General features: G+C 44.6%; 1 protein-coding gene across 1 annotated transcript in view; it reads right to left on the bottom strand.

Annotated features, from left to right (window-relative positions):
• pi4kaa (phosphatidylinositol 4-kinase, catalytic, alpha a) overlaps positions 1–20,992 on the bottom strand; it is a 217,636-nt gene that overhangs the window by 91,728 nt on the left and 104,916 nt on the right. Inside the window, exons 27-31 of the mRNA XM_038811028.1 lie at positions 16,720–16,809; positions 15,207–15,326; positions 5,065–5,157; positions 3,246–3,402; positions 2,194–2,321 (exon numbers count right to left, since the gene is read on the bottom strand). Of these exons, the coding sequence (XP_038666956.1) occupies positions 2,194–2,321; positions 3,246–3,402; positions 5,065–5,157; positions 15,207–15,326; positions 16,720–16,809 (588 nt within the window). The remainder of the gene's footprint in view (positions 1–2,193; positions 2,322–3,245; positions 3,403–5,064; positions 5,158–15,206; positions 15,327–16,719; positions 16,810–20,992) is intronic.

Genomic DNA, 20,992 nt, shown 5'->3' with positions numbered 1-20,992 from the left:
CTGATGTGAGCAGGCAGGGCATCACAGTTGATTGAGGAATCAGCAGTAGCAACCCCTGGATGATTAATAATAATAATCGCTTATTGTCACAAGTAGGCTTCAATTAAGTTACTGTGAAAAGCCTCTAGTCGCCACATTCCAGCACCTGTTCGGGGAGGCTGGTACGGGAATTGAGCCCGCGCTGCTGGCATTGTTCTGCATTACAAGCCAGCTGTTTAGCCCACTGTGCTAAACCAGCACCATGAAAAAGTTAGCTTTCCCCCTCACTAACCCGGGCTACCAAGTTCAACGGCAACATTCCCAACTTCATTCAAACCTGAAACGTTCTGGTTTATAATGGTAAAAAAGGCACAGTCATCAGCCAAATCATCAGAACCAGCACAACAATTTTTAAATAAATTATCAAAGTTAACCGTGGGGCAGCACGGTGGCATAGTGGTTAGCATAAATGCTTCACAGCTCCAGGGTCCCAGGTTCGATTCCCGGCTGGGTCACTGTCTGTGCGGAGTCTGCACGTCCTCCCCGTGTGTGCGTGGGTTTTCTCCGGGTGCTCCGGTTTCCTCCCACAGTCCAAAGATGTGCGGGTTAGGTGGATTGGCCATGCTAAATTGCCCGTAGTGTCCTAAAAAGTAAGGTTAAGGGGGGGGGGGGGGGGGTTGTTGGGTTACAGGTATAGGGTGGATACGTGGGTTTGAGCAGGGTGATCATTGCTCGGCACAACAGTGCTCTTTCCAAGAGCCGGTGCAGACTCGATGGGCCGAATGGCCTCCTTCTGCACTGTAAATTCTATGATCTATGAACATCGAGGGCCGAAGGGCCTGTTCTGTGCTGTACTGTTCTATGTTCTATGTTAACTGGCAAGTCATGCTACAGTTGTACAGAACCTTGGTGAAAAAAAATGAAATGAAATGAAAATGAAAATCGCTTATTGTCACGAGTAGGCTTCAAAGAAGTTACTGTGAAAAGCCCCTAGTTGCCACATTCTGACGCCTGTCCGGGGGGGCTGGTATGGGAATCAAACCATGCTTCTGGCCTGCCCTGGCCTGCTTGGTAAGCCAGCAATTTAGCCTGGTGAGCTAAGTAGGCCGCACTTGGAATATTGCGCACAATCCTGGTCGCCACACTACTAGAAGGATGTGGGGGCTTTGGTGAAGGTGCAGAGGGGGTTTACCAGGATATAGCCTGGTCTGGAGGGGGTTAGCCATGTGGAGAGGCTGAATTGACTCGGACTGTTTTCATTAGAAAGACGGAGGTTGAGGGGTGACCTGACAGAGGTCAATAAGATTAAGTTGGGCATGGATGCAATGGATGGTTAGTCACCAGGCGGCATAGGTTTAATGCCCGAGGGGAAAGGTTTAGAGGAGATGTTGCGAGGCAGGTTTTTTTTATAGAGGGTGGTGAGTGCCTGGAACGGATTGCCAGGGGAGGTTGTGGAAGCAGACACATTAACAGCATTCAAAAGAAATCGCGACAAACACATGGAAAGGGTGAGTATAGAGGGATACGGCACAAAGAAGTGCTAGGGTTTTGGCGAAGGTGGGTATCATGACCGGTACAGGCTTGGAGGGCCGAAGGGCCTGTTCCTGTGCTGCATTGTTCTTTGATCTTTATATTAATCCCAAGTCTTCCTTTAGCAAATTTTCATTACAACTACCAAACAGAAAAAAAAAATTTTGGTTATAGATTAAATAAGATTTTTTTAAAACCAGGATTAGTGTAACTTTTGTGACAAACAAAATGGTGTTATGATTCTTATTGCTGGCATTTTATAAATTCTACATATAGTTATATTATATGTATAAAGATAGACAAAGATAAATGGGTTAAAAGTTAATTTAAATGGAGGTGTTTGAAAGGTCATATAAGAAATATTAAATGACCAAAGGCAGCTGACTGAATCCTCCTCTCTGCTTTGTGTATTAGCTACACCATCAGTGCACAGCAAGCTAACATCTATTAGGTTATTTTCTATGCACTTCTGGATCATCTCAGGGTTTCCAGTTGCCCAATAAACGCGTAGTTATTCATCTAATAATGAGTTACTTCCTTCTGCAAATTTTTAAAAACAAAATTATTTAAATAAGACATGCATGCTCACTGCCAAGAAGATTGGGGAGTGGCATTAACCTAATGAGGCGTTAATTTTTGTAACATGTTTTTATAAAAGGCAAGAATTGAAGGCCTAGTACTTACTGGAACCTCTATGCCATTCTTTGCAGCCAGCAGCCATTCCCAACAAGCTACAGCAGTTTCCATGCCCAGTGCTGTAAACATGCGCAAAGGCGCCCAGCACAAATTGTGAAGGAGTTGAGGATCACAAACTGTAGTGTGACAGAAAAAAAAAAGAACCTTTTACACAAATGCGCAATCCAATTATTCATTCCAATTTGAAGAGTTAAATGATCAGGAAGTGTTAGTGACAAATAATAGTTTTATAGTCAATGAGCCACATTCAGGTGCAACTACTGATTAAAAACCTTCGTCCAGACTTACTTTCTCAATGAAACAACTACACAGGTAATAACAAGCCCGATTAAGTGTTAGCATTTGCTCAAACCGAACCTCGGAGACTTCAGTATATGACTACTGCAACCTCATCTGTTGTACTGATTCACTATTAAATAGCGAAAGTAGCTAGCTCGAAACGTCCTGCTGATTTACACATGGGAAAAGTAAGCATTCCTGTTTATTGGAACGTATTCGGCGTGGTAAAATATAACCACCCTCATTTCCTCTTGTGCACAAATAAAAATATCAGATTTTAAAGCTTGTTTTTAACTCCCCAAGTTAAACCCTGTATTTTCCAAGTGTCAGAAGTTACTGGCTGAGAACAATAACAGGTACTTTCTGTACTCTGTAGCACAACAGTTGAGATAGAAAGGTGAGCACATTTGATTATAAAGTGCTTTATAATGAAGCTTTATGCTGTTGGGTTTTATTTTCAGGTGCCACAAGACACTCCAAGGAACAGCTCGATTTAAACAAATCTGTAAATCTGTTGATGTCAGCTGTGGCGGTAGAAAACATCAGCACTTTGGTTGAGTGTTTCTAAGCCTTCAATAAAGTTCACTCTATTGATTTATTTGCGATTCAAAAATGTAGCACCCGCGTCTTATCAATGCATAAGTCACACCCAATAATCACATACAAAAGTGTAAATTAGTCTTCCGTAGTTCTTCGGGGTTTCATCTTGTGCAATTTCTAAAGTATTTCAATTAGAGATTGTAGCATCTGTACCCCCTTACCTTTGCTGCTGATAAGCAAAGCGGTAAGATTGAACATGGACTGCGTGTAAGCCTCACTCTGAGCAGATTCCAGCGCATCGTTAAGCTTTTTAATCATGACTTTGTTCAGATCAGATTGCCGACCAGTTGCTTCAGAGAAGTTAATCATCCCTGCAACCTGCAGAGAGAAAATATACTGAGATACCCCAAAATATTGCACAGGTGGCAGATGTACATTCCTTCTGACATGGATGTGAATCACTGCTCAGGTTCTGCAGAATAATCCTGTACCACTGTGATACTAAATCACAATTTTCTTTCCTTTTTTTAAAAAAAAACTAATTATTTTCTGCCACACACAATCAGAATGCTGTAGGATTGAAGTTACACTCCAGGTCTTGAACACATAACCCTGAGTACCAACAGTGCAGTACCGATGGCAGTCCCACACTGTCAGAGATGCCGTTTTTCCAGTGGCAAGTTCAACGTGGAGAGCCCATCTGGCTGCTCAGGTGGATGCATACAATTCCCTGGCATTTTAAAAGCAAAGCAGGAAATTCAGCCGTTACCGCAGCCAATATTCAGCGCACGAGCAACTTCCCAATTATCTCACTCCTTGGGCACGAATAGGAACATGCAAAGAAAGATTTGCAAGAAAAGACCATCTGGTCATTCAAGTCGTCCCTGTACCCCCACTGCCCCCCAACCACCACCACCACATTCCGGCACCTGTTCGGGTGCACAGAGGGAGAATTCAGAATGTCCAATTCACCGAACAGCACGTCTTTCGGGACTTGTGGGAGGAAACCGGAGCACCCGGAGGAAACCCACGCAGACACGGGGAGAACGTGCAGACTCCGCACAGACAGTGACCCAAACGGGAATTGAACCCGGATCCCTGGCGCTGTGAATCAACAGTGCTAACCACTGTGCTACCGTGCCGCCCTACACATGATCATGATGCAGAATCCCACCCAGAATCAACATAACTCTGGGCCAAAAAAGCAGAGGTTTAAAACTCAATGCCAATGAGGGGGCAAAATCTGGAAAACTCTTCTCCAATCCCATTTTAAGGGGCTGGTTTAGCACACTGGGCTAAAACGCTGACTCTGAAAGCAGAGCACGGCAGGCCAGCAACACAGTTCAATTCCCGTACCAGCCTCCCCGAACAGGCGCTGGAATGTGGCGACTAGGGGCTTTTCACAGTAACTTCATTTGAAGCCTACTTGTGACAATAAGCGATTTTCATTTCATTTTTCATTTCATTTCATTTTCATTTGGCGGTATAAAACTAGCCCAGGAAATCCCACTGCTCACGTTGACGTTACCTGGGACGGGACTCGCCGGTTCCCAGCTGCGTGTTTGTTGGCGGCATGCCGTGCGCTGGCGGCGGGATTCTCTGTCAGTGGGATTTCCCATTGAAGCCATTCCATGCTGCTGGGAAACCCGCGGGGGGGCACTGCCGGCGGGACTAGAGAGTCCCGCCACCATCGAACAGCCAGAGATAACCGGCCCTGATCTTTTATCTACCTTTTATACCGATGTGATCTGCGCCCGGGCCAACTGGTTCCCTTGTTTGTCCACATAACAACAATGACCTAACTTCAAAATGCATTCAATTGGATGCAATCCCTTTAGGCCTCCCGAAAGCAGGGTAAAATACTATAAAAAGTCTGACCCTTCTTTTTATTTTATTTTGTTTCCTGGGCTCTTCACACACAGGTTTCAGTGCTACATCGGCAGAGAGCAGGAAACACCGAGTGCACCTTCGCTCTGGATTCCAGAGGACTCAGAACAGACAGAAAAAAAGTCAAGGAATACTTGAAAAATCTGCATTTACCTCTCCCGCAGAACGATTGCGTAGATTGAGGGAAGACATAAAGTTGGAATAGTCCTTCTTCACGCAAGCAGGCCTTTCAGTTAGCTGAGTGGCCTGCAGAATAATGCATGTACATGTAAAACATTTTTCGTGTAAAACATTTCAATCAGGAGATGAGAATGTAAGCCATTAGAGACAGAAAATATGAGTTTTTATTTAAGTTTTATCCTCCTGTGACAATTTTATAAGGCAAACATAATTCTGATTATTTAATCCAATTATAAAATTGTAGATAGCATATCTGCTGTTAAAACTATAAATCGCGATAGGTTTAATCAAAATAGTCATAGAATTTACAGTGCAGGAGGCCATTCGGCCCATCGAGTCTGCACCGGCTCTTTTGAAAGAGCACCCTACCCAAGCCCACACCTCCACCCTATCCCCATAACCCAGTAACCCCACCCAACACGAAGGGCAATTTTGGACGCTAAGGGCAATTTTGCATGACCAATCCACCTAACCTGCACATCTTTGGACTGTGGGAGGAAACCGGAGCACCCGGAGGAAACGCACGCACACACTGGGAGAACGTGCAGACTCCGCACAGACAGTGAACCAAGGCAGGAATCGAACCTGGGACCCTGGAGCTGTGAAGCAATTGTGCTAACCACCATGCTACTGTGCTGCCCTGGGCTCTTCACACACAGGTTTCAGTGCTACATCGGCAGAGAGCAGGAAACACCGAGTGCACCTTCGCTCTGGATTCCGGAGGACTCAGAACGGACAGAAAAAAAGTCAAGGAATACTTGAAAAATCTGCATATACCTCTCCCGCAGAACGAAAATATCTGACTCTCTTGCAACATCGGTATTTTGAATGAGACGATACTCAAAGCCATTTCATGATAATAATACCAGATCATTATCCAATCAGTTCAGGGCAATCTGTGGTAAAAAATGTGTCAACCCTCACAGAACAGGAATTTTGTTCAAAGAAAATAGCCATTTCTTTTGTTCCTGTCACTGTGACAACTATGCAAGAATTCTGGTATTTAAATCACAGTTTCGGGGATTGCAGCTTCCATGTCTGCTGTTAATCAGAACTGAAATTAATATTATTCTGTGATTATAACTGAAATTAATGTTATTTTGTGACCAGGTAACAGAAACCACAGCTAATAGGGAGGGGGCTGAGCCAGACGTTAACTACCTTTGAATACAGCGATTATAGTCCCCAGCGTGAAAAAACAGCCACTAGATGCTTGAAATAATTCAACTAAGCTGAGCAAATTGAAGTAACAGGTGAATCTGGTTGGGAGGCAACAGCTCATACCAAATGGTCTTAATCAACGCTCGCTAAGTTTGACTATGTTGTGATTATAGCCGTGTATCTTCCACAGATTTATAACCAATTTTTTCTGGATCAACAACGAGCAGATATTTCGCAGTATTTACAGCACACAAACAGGCTTCTTGGCCCAATAGGTCCATGACAGATACCCAACATCATAATCTCGTGAACGAGTGCTACAGCGTGGCATTACCAGCGGACTCCAGGAGCAAATCCAACCCAAGGAGATGACAGATTCTACTTATGATTGGCTTTAAAACGATCAGTGATTCTCGTTTGTTTAACAATTTCAATCAAATCCCCAGCTAGGCAGGGCCAAAGTGCAATATAGCCCATTGTTACAAAATTAAACAGATTAACAGGTGAACTAATTTAAAATAACAATCAATGCATTTATCCAAAAAAATGATTAAAGGAAACTATTTCGCAGGATTAAAAGTTAGAATTTATAACTGGTTGAAAAAGTAAATAGTGGCGTTAAACCCAGTTAATATCTTCAAGCTCATCAATAAATAATAGTTATACAATGTGACAAGGTATGAGAAGAGCTAAAACCATCTAATGCAAACCCATCCAGCTGTGGGTACTACAAAGAGCTGCGATGTTCACTTCATACTGACAGCATTCCCCTTGCAATTCAATATCTGTTCCCAATTGCCCACTCTTCATGTAAAAGCCTGCTACATGGTGGGGTCCCCCAAAGAGCCCATTCACACCAGCAGGAAGCACAGGACATGTGCAATGGACCCGTACAGTCACAGGCTCATATGGAATTCTGCTCCAAGTCACTCATAAGGCTTGGAGCCAAGCCAGGCATGAAGGACTCTATACAAGTTCAAGTTCCCTCCATTTACATTTTACAAATAACCTACAATTACATAAAAAGCTTGCGGTATCAGTATTATACAAACCTGCAATATTAACGTAGTTTCAATACAGTATCACTGTTTTATGAATCAGTGGCCCAGATAATTTATAAAACATCTGCAGCATCAACATTTTATAAAACTCTAATATTGGCAGTTTAGAAGTGTTTACGGTATAGTTATTTTCTAAGCTTTTACATCGTTTGCACTGGAGTGCTGACTTTGGGGTGCATTAGAGTGCTAAAGTGGGAGTTCGGTGACTGAGGAAGTTTGGTGAGGAGGGAGCAAGGTGCTCCTTTAATTTCCTACATTTCGTGAGGGGAGCCGGGAGTTTACAAAGAGTGCAGCTGACTGGGAGCTGAGTCGGAGGGCGGATTTTCAGCTGATTCACGGGGCAGAATCTCAGCTACATTCTGTAACGTAAGAGTTGTTTTTTTTTTAAATTTTGTCTTTTTTTAAGGGGGCAGCAAGCTATATTTGTATCATTCAGCACAATCACCAATTTTAGAGGGTTCACTTGAGAGTAGCAGCAGTATACATATTAAGGGCCTAACGGCTGTTTAATCTTTAATTTGTTTTCCTTTTAAATCTCTTTAGGAATTCAGATCAATGGGGATGGAAGTTGGGGCAGTTGCATGCTCCTCCTGTAGGATGTGGGTGATAAGGGACACCACTAGTGCCCCCACTGACTACTGGGGTGTTAGGGAACTGGAGCTGGATGCACTTTGGATCATCCGGGAGGCAGAGGGGGTGATAGAGAGGAGTTACAGGGAGGTAGCCACACCCAAGGTTCAGGACAAGAGTAGCTGGTTACAGTCAGGGGAAGAAAAGGAAACGGGCAGACAGTGCAGGGATCCCCCGTGGCCGTTCACCTTCAAAACAAGTATACAGTTTTGGATACTGTTTGGGGGGGACCTACCAGGGCTATGACCTATAGCGGTCAGGTCTCTGGCACTGAGCCTTGCTCTGTAACTCAGAAGGGAAGGTGGGAAGAATTGAAAAGCGATAGTGATGGGAGACTCAATGGTTAAGGGAACGGATAGGAGATTCTGTGGTCACGAACGAGACTCCCGGAAGGTATACTGCCTCCCGGGTGCCAGGATTAGGGATGTCTCGGATCGAGTCGACAGGATTCTTAAGGTGAGGGTGAGCAACCAGAAGTCGTGGTGCACATAGGCACCAACGCCATAGCTAAAAAAGGGAATGAGGATCTAAAAGTGATTTTAGGGAGTTAGGTTGGAAGTTCAAGAGCAGGACAAGCAGAGTAGTAATCTCAGGATTGCTACCAGTGTCACATGCTAGTGAGGCACGGAACAGAGTGAGACAGAACAGAGTGAGACAGAACAGAGCGCTAGTGCAGCTGAACACGTGGCTGCAGGGCTGGCGTGTAAGAGGAAAGGCTTCAGATATGTAGATCATTGGGATACCTTCTGGGGAAGGTGGGACCTGTACATGAAGGACGGATTGCACCTAAACTGGAGGGGCAACAATATCCTGGGCGGGAGGTTTGCGAGAGCTCTTCGGGAGAGTTTAAACTAGTTTAGCAGGTGGATGAGAACCAGGGCTATGGATCGGAGGATAGGGTAGCTGTTGAACAGGCAGAAATAGTAGGCAGCGAGTCTGTAAGGAAGGATAGACAATTGATAGGGCAAAGTTGCACTCAGTGGAATGGGTTAAAGTGTGTCTGTTTCAATGCAAGGAGTGTCAGGAATAAGGGAGATGAACTTAGAGCATGGATCAGTACTTGGAACTACGATGTTGCGGCCATTACGGAGACATGGATTTCACAGGGGCAGGAATGTTTGTTGGATGTCCGGGGTTTAAATGCCTTAAGAAGAATAGGGAGGAAGGTAAAAGAGGAGGGGGAGTGGCACTGTTAATCCGGGAGTGCACCACAGCTGCAGAAAAGGAGGTAGTCGTGGAGGATTTGTCTACTGAGTCAGTATGGGTGGAAGTGAGAAACAAGAAAGGAGCAGTCACTTTATTGGGAGTTTTCTATAGGCCTCCCAATATCAGCAGCGAGGTGGAGGAACAGGTTGGGTGTCAGATCTTGGAAAGGTGCAGAAGTAACAGAGTTTTTGTCATGGGTGACTTCAACTTCCCTAATATTGACTGGAACTTCCTTAGTGCAAATGGTTTGGATCGAACAGATTTTGTCAGGTGTATCCAGGAAGGATTCTTGACTCAATATGTAGACAGGCAGACTAGGGGGGAGGCCATATTGGATTTGGTGCTTGGCAACGAACCAGTCAGATGTCTCAGTGGGAGAGTACTTCAGTGACAGTGACCACAACTCCTTGACCTTTACCATAGTCATGGAGAGGGACAGGAACAGACAGTAAAGGCAAGTATTTAATTGGGGGAGGGGAAATTATACTGCTATTAGACAGGAGCTAAGGAGCATAAAGTGGGAACAGTTGTTCTCAGGGAAATGCACAGCAGTAATGTGGGGGTTGTTTAAGGAGCACTTGCTGTGAGTGCTGGATAGTTTTGTCCCACTGAGACGAAGAAGGAATGGTAAGATGAAGGATCCCTGGATGACAAGAGAAGCGGAGCTTCTAGCCAAGAGGAAGAAGGAAGCTTAAGATTGAGGAAGCAAGGTTCTGGCACACCTCTAGAGGGTTATACGGTAGCCAGGAAGGAACTCAAAAATGGACTTAGGAGAGCTAGCAGGGGGCGTGAAAAAGCCCTGGCGGGAAGGATTAGGGAAAACCCCAAGGCGTTCTACACTTTTGTGAGAAATAAGAGGATGATCGGAATGAGAGTAGGACCGATCAAGGATAGTGGAGGGAACTTGTGCCTAGAGTCTGAGGAGGTTGGGGAGGCCCTAAATGAACATTTTGCTTCAGTATTAATGAGAGAGAGGGACCTTGTTGCCTGTGAGAACAGCGTGAACCAGGTTAATAGGCTCGAACAGGTTGATGTTAATTCTGAAATTCTGAAAAGCATCAGGATAGACAAGTCCCCTGGGCCAGACGGTATACACCCAGGGTTACTATGGGAAGCGAGGAAGGAGATTGCTGCGCTTTTGGCATGATCTTTGCGTCCCCACTCTCCACTGGAGTAGTACCGGATGATTGGAGGAAGGCAAATGTTGTTCCCCTGTTCAAGAAAGGGAATAGAGAAATCCTTGGGAATTACAGACCAGTCAGTCTTGCGTCTGTGGTGAGCGAAATACTGGAAAGGATCCCAAGAGATATGATTTATGATTATTTAGAAAAACATAGTCTGATTAAAGATAGTCAGCATGCCTTTGTGAGGGGCAGGTCATGCCTCATAAGCCTTATTGAATTCTCTGAGGTTGTGACGAGACACATTGATGAAGGTCGGGCAGTAGATGTGGTGTATATGGATTTCAATAAAGCATTTGATAAGGTCCCCCATGGTAGGCTCATTCAGAAAATTAGGGGGCATGGAATACAGGGAAATTTGGCTCTCTGGATACAGAATTGGCTGGCCGAAAGACAGTGAGTGGTAGTGGATAGAAACTATTCCGGGGGATTGAGTTTAAGAGCCGTGAAGTTTTGCTGCAGCTTTATAAAATCCTGGTTAGATCACATTTGGAATATTGTGTCCAGTTCTGGTCGCCTCATTATCGGAAGAATGTGGATGCTTTGGAAAGGTTGCAGAGGAGATTTACCAGGATGCTGCCTGGACTGGAGAGCATGCCTTATGAAGAAAGGTTGAGGGAGCTGGGGCTTTTCTCACTGGAGCGAAGAAGAAAGAGAGGTGACTTGATAGAGGTGTACAAGGTGATGAGCGGCATGGACAGGGTGGAAATGACTGTCACGAGGGGAGATCATTTTAAGGTGATTGGAGGAAGGTACAGGGGAGATGTCAGAGGTAGGTTCTTTACATAGAGACTGGTCGGTGCGTGTAATGCACTGCCAGCAGAAGTGGTGGAGTCAGTCATTAGGAACATTTAAGCGACTCTTGGACAGGCACATCGACAGCTGTAAATTGAACGGGTGTAGCATAGGTTGATCTAAGATTAGGATAAATGGTTGGCACAACATGATGGGCCGAAGGGCCTGTACTGTGCTGTTCTATGTTCTATAGAGTATTTGTTTGTAAATCTGCCGTATTGACGTCTTATAAATATTTTGCAAATGCCGTGGAATTGATATGTTTCGAACACCTATATTATTGAGACTTCATAATCATCTCCAGTACTGATATCTGGCTTAGTTCCTTACGGTGAACAATGTAAAATGCAGTTGGGCTGCGACATGGAATCCAAGACCAGATTGTCTCCTATTGCATGTCCCATCTTTACAGGCAATTCTCTACCATTTTGGCAATGCTGGTCTTCAGAAGGTAACAGTGACAACAGAACAAAAATGTTTCAAACCACATTCCATTCCACCATCTGTTTAAACGGCAGGCACTTTGAGAAAACACAATAAGCAGTTTATAACACACCTCATTCGGCAAAGGACAGAAAAGAAATGAAACAGCAATCACTTTTAAGGGGTACTGTACTGTATCGGTTATTCAACAGCCTGGCTCCAATATCTATTGAATAAAACCAGTCAGCTATAGTGATGGATAATTCCCTGCTTTCTAATTTAGTGCATGCCAATTTATTCTCTCTACCATATTTTTCTTGTGCTGGTAGTTTAATAAGGCCTCACTAAGCACGTCTTTCCATTTGGATTCAAGTTTGTAGAGGAGAATGTTGGAAAGCAAACAAAAGCATACAGCTTTGACAAAGGGTCAGCTGGACTCGAAACGTTCGCTCTTTTCTCTCCCTACAGATGCTGCCAGATCTGCTGAGATTTTCCAGCATTTTTTCTTTGGTAAACGAAAGCATACATTCTTTTCTCTTACCCGCCACCCCCATCTAGTGGCTACATTCACTCTTGCTAAGATACGTCTTCTGTTTTTTTATCATTCAAGTGGCCAGTCCCTGAAGTGTGTTTAAACCGGGTGTGACAGCATGATATACAACAGTGTGTGTGTGTGTGTGTGTGTGTGTGTGTGTGTGTGTGTGGTGGGGGTGGGGTGGGAGAGATGAATCAAGGCTGCACCCGATTGTGTACTTGATCCAAAAGTTGTAATGACTATTTGCACACTCTTTTCAGCAGCAATTTTATTTCTCCTTAGTTTAGGGGATTACTAATGCCAAAAGCTGTGCCCTCACCATCAGCCGAGATCAGTTAACTCACCACACACTGTGGCCAAGGCACAGGACCATCATCAATCATTCGGGTGTGTCCTTTCTGTCTGTTCCCAACATACAAGTCTTTCCGCGTATTTTAAATTCAGAAAGGAGAATTTTTACAGCAAGCGGTCTGACCAGTGCATGAACTTGCTCTTCTCGTCACTTTGGTCTCATTGTTCTTTATTTTTGAAATAAATTAAATTTTGCGAATAGCAATGCTACTATATTCTTCATAGATTACCCTAAACATGTGTTACAAAAGGCTTCGTGAGGATCTTAATTTAACTCGGAGAATGAGCAGAAATCATTCAAAATTTGTCAAACACAATCAAGAAATGTTATTCGTGGTGATTTGCATGTACCGGCCATTAAGTCATGAACAAGCATTGCATTTCACCCCGAGATCACAGTTAAACAGTAAAGATCTACAAAACAATCGGAAATCCACGCTGATCTACCGAGATTGCACTCACTAATGTTCCAACTTCCAAAATCCATGCTTTAGCTTCCATTTGAGTCATGACATTAGCTAAAAAAATGACACATGCTGTGCTAACTTTATACGGCATGATCCCCTTTCTGAATCAATTACAATTAGGAATTTAGTTTTGCATGAGGCAGATATTCATTTTAGACATGATAACTGCTTTAAGGCAGTATTAATTTGTAGAATTTGAACACTTGGAATTTTTACTTACAATTGCGCCCAATTCGCATAGATTTTACCGGTAGGTAATTTGCTTTAATGAAAGAAATGAGAAGCTAAAGCTGCCACAAAACAAGTCTAAGGTGTTGGTTATTGCTTTAACAAACCTGAGTAACATGGAAAAATGGCAGCTGTGGAGGGTACGCACAGTGCAGGATAATCAGTGAATGTGAAAAACAGGAATCACCATATCACAAGACTAATTCACAGGGGAAATAAAGCATACAAGAGAAATCATAATATACAGGGCCTTGGTGAGGCCACACCTGGAATATTGTGGGCAGTTTTGGTCTCCTTATCTGAGGAAGGATGTTCTGGCTCTAGAGGGAGTGCAACAAGGGTTTACCAGACTGATTCCTGGGATGACACGACTGATGTACAAGGAGAGATTGATTCGATTAGGATTGTATTCGCTGGAGTTCAGCAGAATGAAGGAGGGATCTCATAGAAACCTATAAAACTCGCACTGGACAGGGTAGATGCAGGAAGGATGTCCCCAATGGTGGGTGTGTCCAGGGGGAACACAGTCTGAGGATGCAGAGTGGACCATTGAGGACAGAGATGAGGAAAAATGTCTTCACCCAGAGTGTGGTGGGCTTGTGGAATTCGTTATCGCAGGAAGTAGTTGAGGCCAAAACATTGTATGGTTTGAAGAAGCAGTTAGATATAGCATTTAGGGCGAAGGGGATCAAAGGATATGGGGGGGAAAGCAGGATTCGGCTATTGAGTTGGACGTTCAGCCATGATTATAATGAATGGCGGAGTGGGCTTGAAGAGCCAAATGGCCTCCTCCTGCTCCTATTTTTTCTATGTTTCTAAACCAAAAAATCATATTCCACTGAAATATTGAAATAAAACAGCAGGACTTCACTGTGGAGATGACAGTGGCAGGCTGGTCCAATTGTGTACACCTTTGATCAGAGCGAGTTTGTCTTGGCATGATGGGCCGAATTAGCCTCCTTCTGTGCGGTAACCATTCTATGATTCTATTTTAGGTGTTTCACATTTCAGTGGAAGAGCTCAATCTGTGATGGCAATTGGAGGGGGGCCGAATACTCTGACAGTGAAGTGATGTGTCTTTAATTACATTTTCTCAGCCACTCTCTAAAGGTGTTTAATGGTTGCTGGGTTACAATTCTCCCTCACTCAAATGACATCATTCATTTGAGCTCATGACAGCAATATGTTGGGAGGCATTGATCCCAAGGTATCACATTACAGCCCTGTTCAATATTGGTTTCCATTCATCCATACTGTCCAACAGAATGCAGGACAATCTTCCAAGCCCATGTATATTTTAGCTTGGACAAGTGTTTTCTGTTTATATATCAAATTTCCAGTACCTGCAGTATTCTGCTTTCAACTTTAAACCGGTTGGGGTTTTATTTTGGGCACGTTCTCAAATGCCACGCAAGACGACAAACTAGGCCCAGATATTTGTCAGCAGAAAATACTCAATAAGTTTGCAGTGGCTGAATTGTTGGTTTTTGCTGGGGCAGTTGTTGCTCTTTGATTAGAAACAGTTTAAGTTTTGTAGCCCAGAATGGCTACAGCAGAATTCGGATTTGCACCTCACCTTCATGACATTAAATTCCAAACGCAAGTCAAAATAGACAATTGCTGCACCTTTGCAGCGTAAATCCAAACTTCAATTTGGCACAGATATTGGAGAGGAAAGTAAGATTTAAGAGATATTGAGAAAGTTAAATCAAATGGACCATTGCTGAAATAAAGAATTCAACTAGAGAGAGAGATGAGAAAAACAGGGACCGAAGGTTAAGGAGACATTTGTTAGATTGTAATTTCTGAGGGCCTTCAATGTCTTGCTTGGCTTAAATTCACCTCCAAGCAGGATGGGTGTCCCAAGTAACCTGCGTCTCCATTATTTGGCAGTCGGCCTCTTGGTCCAGAGGGTCACCCCAATAGTTAACGGAAAACTGAGAAACAAGTGACAAATCAGGAATGGGAGGCGGGGGTGATTTAGAACAGGAAACAAATGCGATATTATAGCACTGCTCATCCCCATCAGGAGCAATTCAATGTTATTCGGTACCAATTCTGTCCCCGCTGTACATACCCCCAGAGTCGTGTTCTGTCTGTTGTAACTCGCAAAGTTCAAGATGCTCTCGGTCGCCATAGCGAGGCCAGTGTGCTGAGACAGACCCGATACCCAGTTCTGATGCTTATTCAAGTATTCCTGAAAAACAAAAGTAGAAGAGACCATTCTTCGCGCAACTCGGCACTCAAACTGTTTGTAAAATTAAAAGATGGGAAGGTCAACTTTAGCCGCGTAGCACCATACCAGAAACAATCACATGGATAATAAACAGCCTAAAATTCTAGTCTGTAAACTTTTAGAAGTATCCCCAAATTCTCCAATATTTGGAATCTTAATTCGAAAAAGTTGAAAAAGTTCCTCTTTATTCCATGAGGCAGCAACATATCCTCCATCAAGATGGGGCACATTCAGTCCCTCAAACCTGTTCAGCCATTTGATTAGATTGAGGTTGAACTGTACCTGAATTGCACTTACTCACCTTTGATCCACATTCATCAACTCTCTCAACTGAGCAACATCTGACAATCTCAAATCTTGAAAGCTTCATTTGACCCTCGGTGCCCAGTTGCTTAAGGGGAGGAGAGTTTTGGATTGCCATTGCCCATTGGATGAAGAAGTGCTTCCCAATTTAATTCCAGAATGGTCTCGCTCTAATCCTCTTGTTCTAGATTTTCCCACCAGTGGAAATAGATTCTCCTCTTTTGTCGTTTTCAGCACCTCGTTCACCTCTCAATTCTTTATACTTCATGGAAAAGACAAACTATGCAACTTGTCCTCCTAATTTAACCCTTTTACAAGTATCATTGTGGTAAATCTGCACAGCACCCCTACCAAGGCTATATATCATTTCTGTGGTGCAATGTCCAGCTGAATGTAGTACTCCTGAGGATGTCCATACAACTGAAGTATAATTTCCTCTCCTTCACATTCCAGTCTTCTTGTGACAACAGTCTATATTCTATTAGCTTTCTCTATTGTGTACATGGGCTCTCAAACCCCCCCTGCTCCAGTTTTGAGTTTCTCACTATTTAGAGACTACTTCACTTTGTCTTGGCTCCATGATAGGTGCTCTCATGTTTCTTAATTCTAAACTCCACTTGCTACAGTCCTGCCCATTTTAAAAATCTGTCTATGTCCTTTTATAACTTTCTGCTCCCTTCTACACCACTTCTAACCTGTGGTCAGCAAAATTGGATAGAAAATGGTCTGCATCCCTTCATTCAAGTCATTGATAAATAGAGTGAAAAGCTAAGGCCCCACTGATTCCCTGGGGACACCATTAGTCACATCCTTCCAATTAGAATCTCTTTGAGCCAGGATTTTGGTTACCTGCCCAAATACTTTCTCGAGGCTCGATGCCAAATTGTGTTTGATAACGTGTCTGTGAAGTGCCCTGGCACATTGTACCACGTTAAAGGTACTATATAGATGCAAGCCGTCATCTATCTACCAGCCAATTTCCATCCAATTGTTGCCTCCAATTCCATGTGCTTTCATCTTTTTTTTTTAAAGTCGTGAGCTGGTGGTTTACCTGAAGATGGGATTTGGTGACAGACGGAGCCCATTTCATTGCCTCCTGCAGGATCCCACCACAGCGAGCAGCAAAATCTCGGACAATACTCTAAGGGAAGGGGGGTGGGTATGGAGAAAAAGTTAATGATTTATTAGGCTTCACCAAGAGAAATTATTTCGCAACTACTTGGTATCTGCAACATGTAATACCTGTAAAAGGTGGTGGAGGCTGATTTTATAAATAATTTTAAAAAGGAATGGGGCAGGAACGCACAGAGTCACGAGCAAAAAGGTAGGAGTGCGCGGCTAAGCAAGACTTCTCTTTCAATGGGCTAGCACAGGCCAAATGGCCTCTTCTTGTGCTGATTCTACGACACTCTCACGCAATTTCTAAAAACTGTTATTAATGCACTATGATGTGGAGATGCCGGCGTTGGACTGGGGTGAGCACAGTAAGAAATCTTAAAACACCAGGTTAAAACCCAACAGGTTTGTTTCAAACACTAGCTTTCAGAGCGCTGCTACTTCTTCAAGTGAATGTTCACCCGAGGAAGGAGCAGTGCTCCGAAAGTTAGTGAATCAATGCACTTAATAGGGTTCAAATATCTTCTGCAAAAGACATGCATTTGGAAAAGCCTATGCAAACAAAATATTTCTTTGTAGATTATTCCTCACGAGTGCAAGTCAATTGTTGAGTGTCCTATGAAACATAAATACAAGTCACTCTTCTTCATATTTCTTAAAATTACTCATTAAAAGTGGCAAAAACCACAAAGTAATACAAGACACAAAATTGGCAACTTCCATTGAGTTTGCACGGGGCTCTGGGAGCAGTTCCCTGGGCAAGATGGCCCCAGAGCCTGTTACAGACCTGTTACATTGTGTTCGGTGTCGGTTACTTAACTGCCTTTGCCTTTCATTGATAAACCCCTTTGTTAACTACTGAAAGTCTCGAGTGAATGTCTTGAGCCACCACATTGGCGACAAGGTAAAAGTTTTGATCACAACGGACAGACATTGTGAATGGAGAAGGGGGGAGATGAAGGAAGGAACCAATGAAAAGTAAAGAAGCTCCAGCAAGAGTCAGGAATCATTAAACCCGGAGTGGAAATGCTGAACACCTGTAAATTAGGCCCGTTCGGCCACGGGGCGGAGGATTGGACCCAATCACATCAAATGGACTGCCATTCTGTTTACTGCAAACAAGACCACAGGCGAGGCAGAAGGTGATAGTTGTAACAGCTTACGGACCCCCAATGTATAATTTAATTAGAAACCTGACATCCTCGGAGGCACCCGGCCCGAACCTTTGTCTAGATAACGAGTTTGGTCAAGCAATATTTCAACCCAAGGCCCTCGATTATCCTCCAACGTTATAAATTTGCACTGAGAGACCAGGAATAGTTCTCATTGCCAGGCTTCGTCAGCTTGCCGAACACTGAGATTTCGGGACCGTGCTGCGCGACCCACAACCTTAATATCCAGAAGTTCCTGGGTGAAACCACTGTAACGTTAGAAAAATCAATCGAGATAGACTGAGGGCGCCAAAAAAAGACAACTGAACTCCAACGCACGGCTGAATGGGAAGTCAACCAAGTAAGGGGTGGTATGGAATCGAGATGCACGACAGGGCCAACAAGAACAACAGAGATACGGACGCAGCCCATCGGACCGGAGTCAAAGAACCAGGAAAAAGATGAGGCATGGCAGGGAGACCATCCCCAGGAGATCATGTTCAGGAGTTTGTATGTTTCTGATACAACCTGGCTCGGCACAACATTGAGGGCCGAAGGGCCTGTTCTGTGCTGTACTGTTCTATGTTCTATGTTAACCGCAGGGAGCACATTTAAGCACGTTGCCGTGCTCAGGCCACCACAATACCTAAGATTGACACCAATAGATTTTGGGCACTAAGTCAAGGGAAATGGAGATAAGGTAGGAAAGTCAAATTGGCATCTAAGATCAGCCATGACCATATTGAATGGCAGAACAGGGTCGTGTGGCCGTATTGCTTGCTCCTACTCCTGTTCCGTATGTTCTCACAAGTTCTTGTTTGCGGTTTTGGACTTGTAGTTTTCAAATGCTCTGGAACAAAGACATTTCACAGGCGGCACAGTGGCTAGCACTGCTGCCTCGCAGCACCAGGGACCCGGGTTCAATTCGGCATTGGGTGTATGTGGAGCTTTGGAGCACTTTCTCCCCGTGTGTGCGTGGGTTTCCTCCGGGTTGCTCCCACAGTCCAAGGATGTGCAGGTTAGGCGCAATTATGGGGATTGGGCGGGAAAGTGGGCGTCGGAAGGGTGCTCTTTCAGAGGATCAGTGCAGAGTAGATAGGCCGAATGGCCTCCTTCAGCACTGTAGAAATTCTATGGTTGTCATTTGTAGTGTGTTCCAACAGAAAACATACAAACAGCACCAAAATAACGAGTGAATTTCCCGAGAAGCCTGGGTGTCATGTGAGTACCTTTAAGAAATGTGCGTTTATAAATCGGTGTTTAAGAAATGTACCTTTAAGAAATGTATGTGCATATAAATATCTGTAGTGAGCGCATCTCTAAGAAATGTGTGTTTATTACTGCAGTGATGTCAGAGAGTGGGTGGAGCTGGGCTTCTGTCGGCTTTTTACTTTCGAGTTAGGCTGTTTGCTGCAGGGTGTGTTTTAGTTTCGTTTTGCGAGCTGGATAGCTGCAGTCACAGCCAGAAGGTGTATTAGAGTCTCTCTCTGTAATCGAAAGACTGTAAATCGATCCTTTGGTGATTTAAAACTAATAACTGCTCTCAGTAGTGACTTTAAACCTGATGTACTTCTGTTAAAAGTTCTTTTTTTTTAAACAAACAATTTTATTGAGGTACTTTTTGGCATTGTAAACAGTTAAAGATTACAGAAATATGCAAATAACAACGGAAAACTGACACTTCAACCAAAACCATAGTGCACATAACCGCTCCTCTCCCATAAACACTACCTGCCTACTTATCTCTCCTACTCTACTCTAACGTGTGTGTCCCGTCCTCCCCCCCCCCCCCCCCCCCCCCCCCCCCCCCCCCCACCCCAATGACATTCAATCTCCCACAGAGAAGTCGATGAATGGTTGCCACCTTCAGGCGAGCTCCAGTACAGATCCCCTCAAGGCAAACTTGATTTTTTTTCCATACCCAGAAAACTCGACATGTCCGAAAGCCATAGTTTGGTCTTCGGGGGTTTTGAGTCCCTCCATGCCAGCAGTATTCGTCGCCGGGCTATTAGGGAAGCAAAGGCCAGACCATCGGCCTCATTCTCCTCCTGGACTTCCGGGTCTTCCGAAACCCCGAAAATTGACACCTCTGGACTCATCACCACCCTTGTTTTCAGTACCTGGGACATGACCCCCGCAAATCCCTCCCAGTACCCCCTAAGCTTAGTGATTGCCCAAAACATGTGAACGTGGTTCGCTGGTCCTCCCGTGCATCTAGCGCACTTGTCCTCTACCCCAAAGAATTTGCTCATCTGAGCCACTGTCATGTGGGCCCGGTGAACGACCTTAAACTGAATCAGGCTGAGCCTGGCATATGTTGCGGTTGAGTTTACCCTACTCAGGCCTTCCGTCCATACCCCATTTCCCCGCTGAGTTCCTCCTCCCATTTGAGTTTCACTTTCTCCATCTGGGATTCTGCCCCAATCATGAGCACGTTGTAGATATCCGAGACTCTACCCTCTCCTCCTTCTCCTCTCGAGACTATTCTGTCCTGGTTCCCTATTAGCGGGAGGCGTGGGAAGTATCTGTAAGTACCGAAAGTCATTTCCCCTTACCAGCCCAAATTTCTCTTCCAACGCCCTCAAGCTTGCAAAGCTCCCCTCCAGGAACATATCGCCCACCCTCCTCACCCCCGCCCGCCGCCATGTTCGAAACCCACCATCCATGTTCCCGGGGGCAAATCGATGGTTATCACATATTGGAGCCCAGACAGACCCACCTCCCCTACATGCCTCCGCTACTGGCCCCATATCCACAGGGCCGCCCCCACTACCGGGCTGGTGGAGTACCTGGCCAGCAAAAGCGGTAGGGGAGCTGTGACCAGGGCTGCCAAGCTGGTGCCCCTGCACAAAGCTGACTCCACCTGCTCCCAAATAGACCCCGTACCCACCATCCATTTCCTTATCATGGCTATGTTAGCCGCCCAGTAGTAGTTGATCAGATTCGGCAACGTCAGTCCCCCCTCGCTGTGGATCCTTTCCAGCATCGCCTTCCTCACCCGCGGGGATTTTCCCCACCAGACAAAGCTCAATAATTTTGCTGGTCCTTTTGAAGGAG

The sequence above is a fragment of the Scyliorhinus canicula genome, chromosome 1 (genome assembly GCF_902713615.1).
Source record: "Scyliorhinus canicula chromosome 1, sScyCan1.1, whole genome shotgun sequence".
In the NCBI taxonomy this organism is placed as follows: domain Eukaryota; kingdom Metazoa; phylum Chordata; class Chondrichthyes; order Carcharhiniformes; family Scyliorhinidae; genus Scyliorhinus; species Scyliorhinus canicula.
Note: the sequence above shows the minus strand (reverse complement) of the source record. Positions and strands in the feature narration are given on the sequence as shown.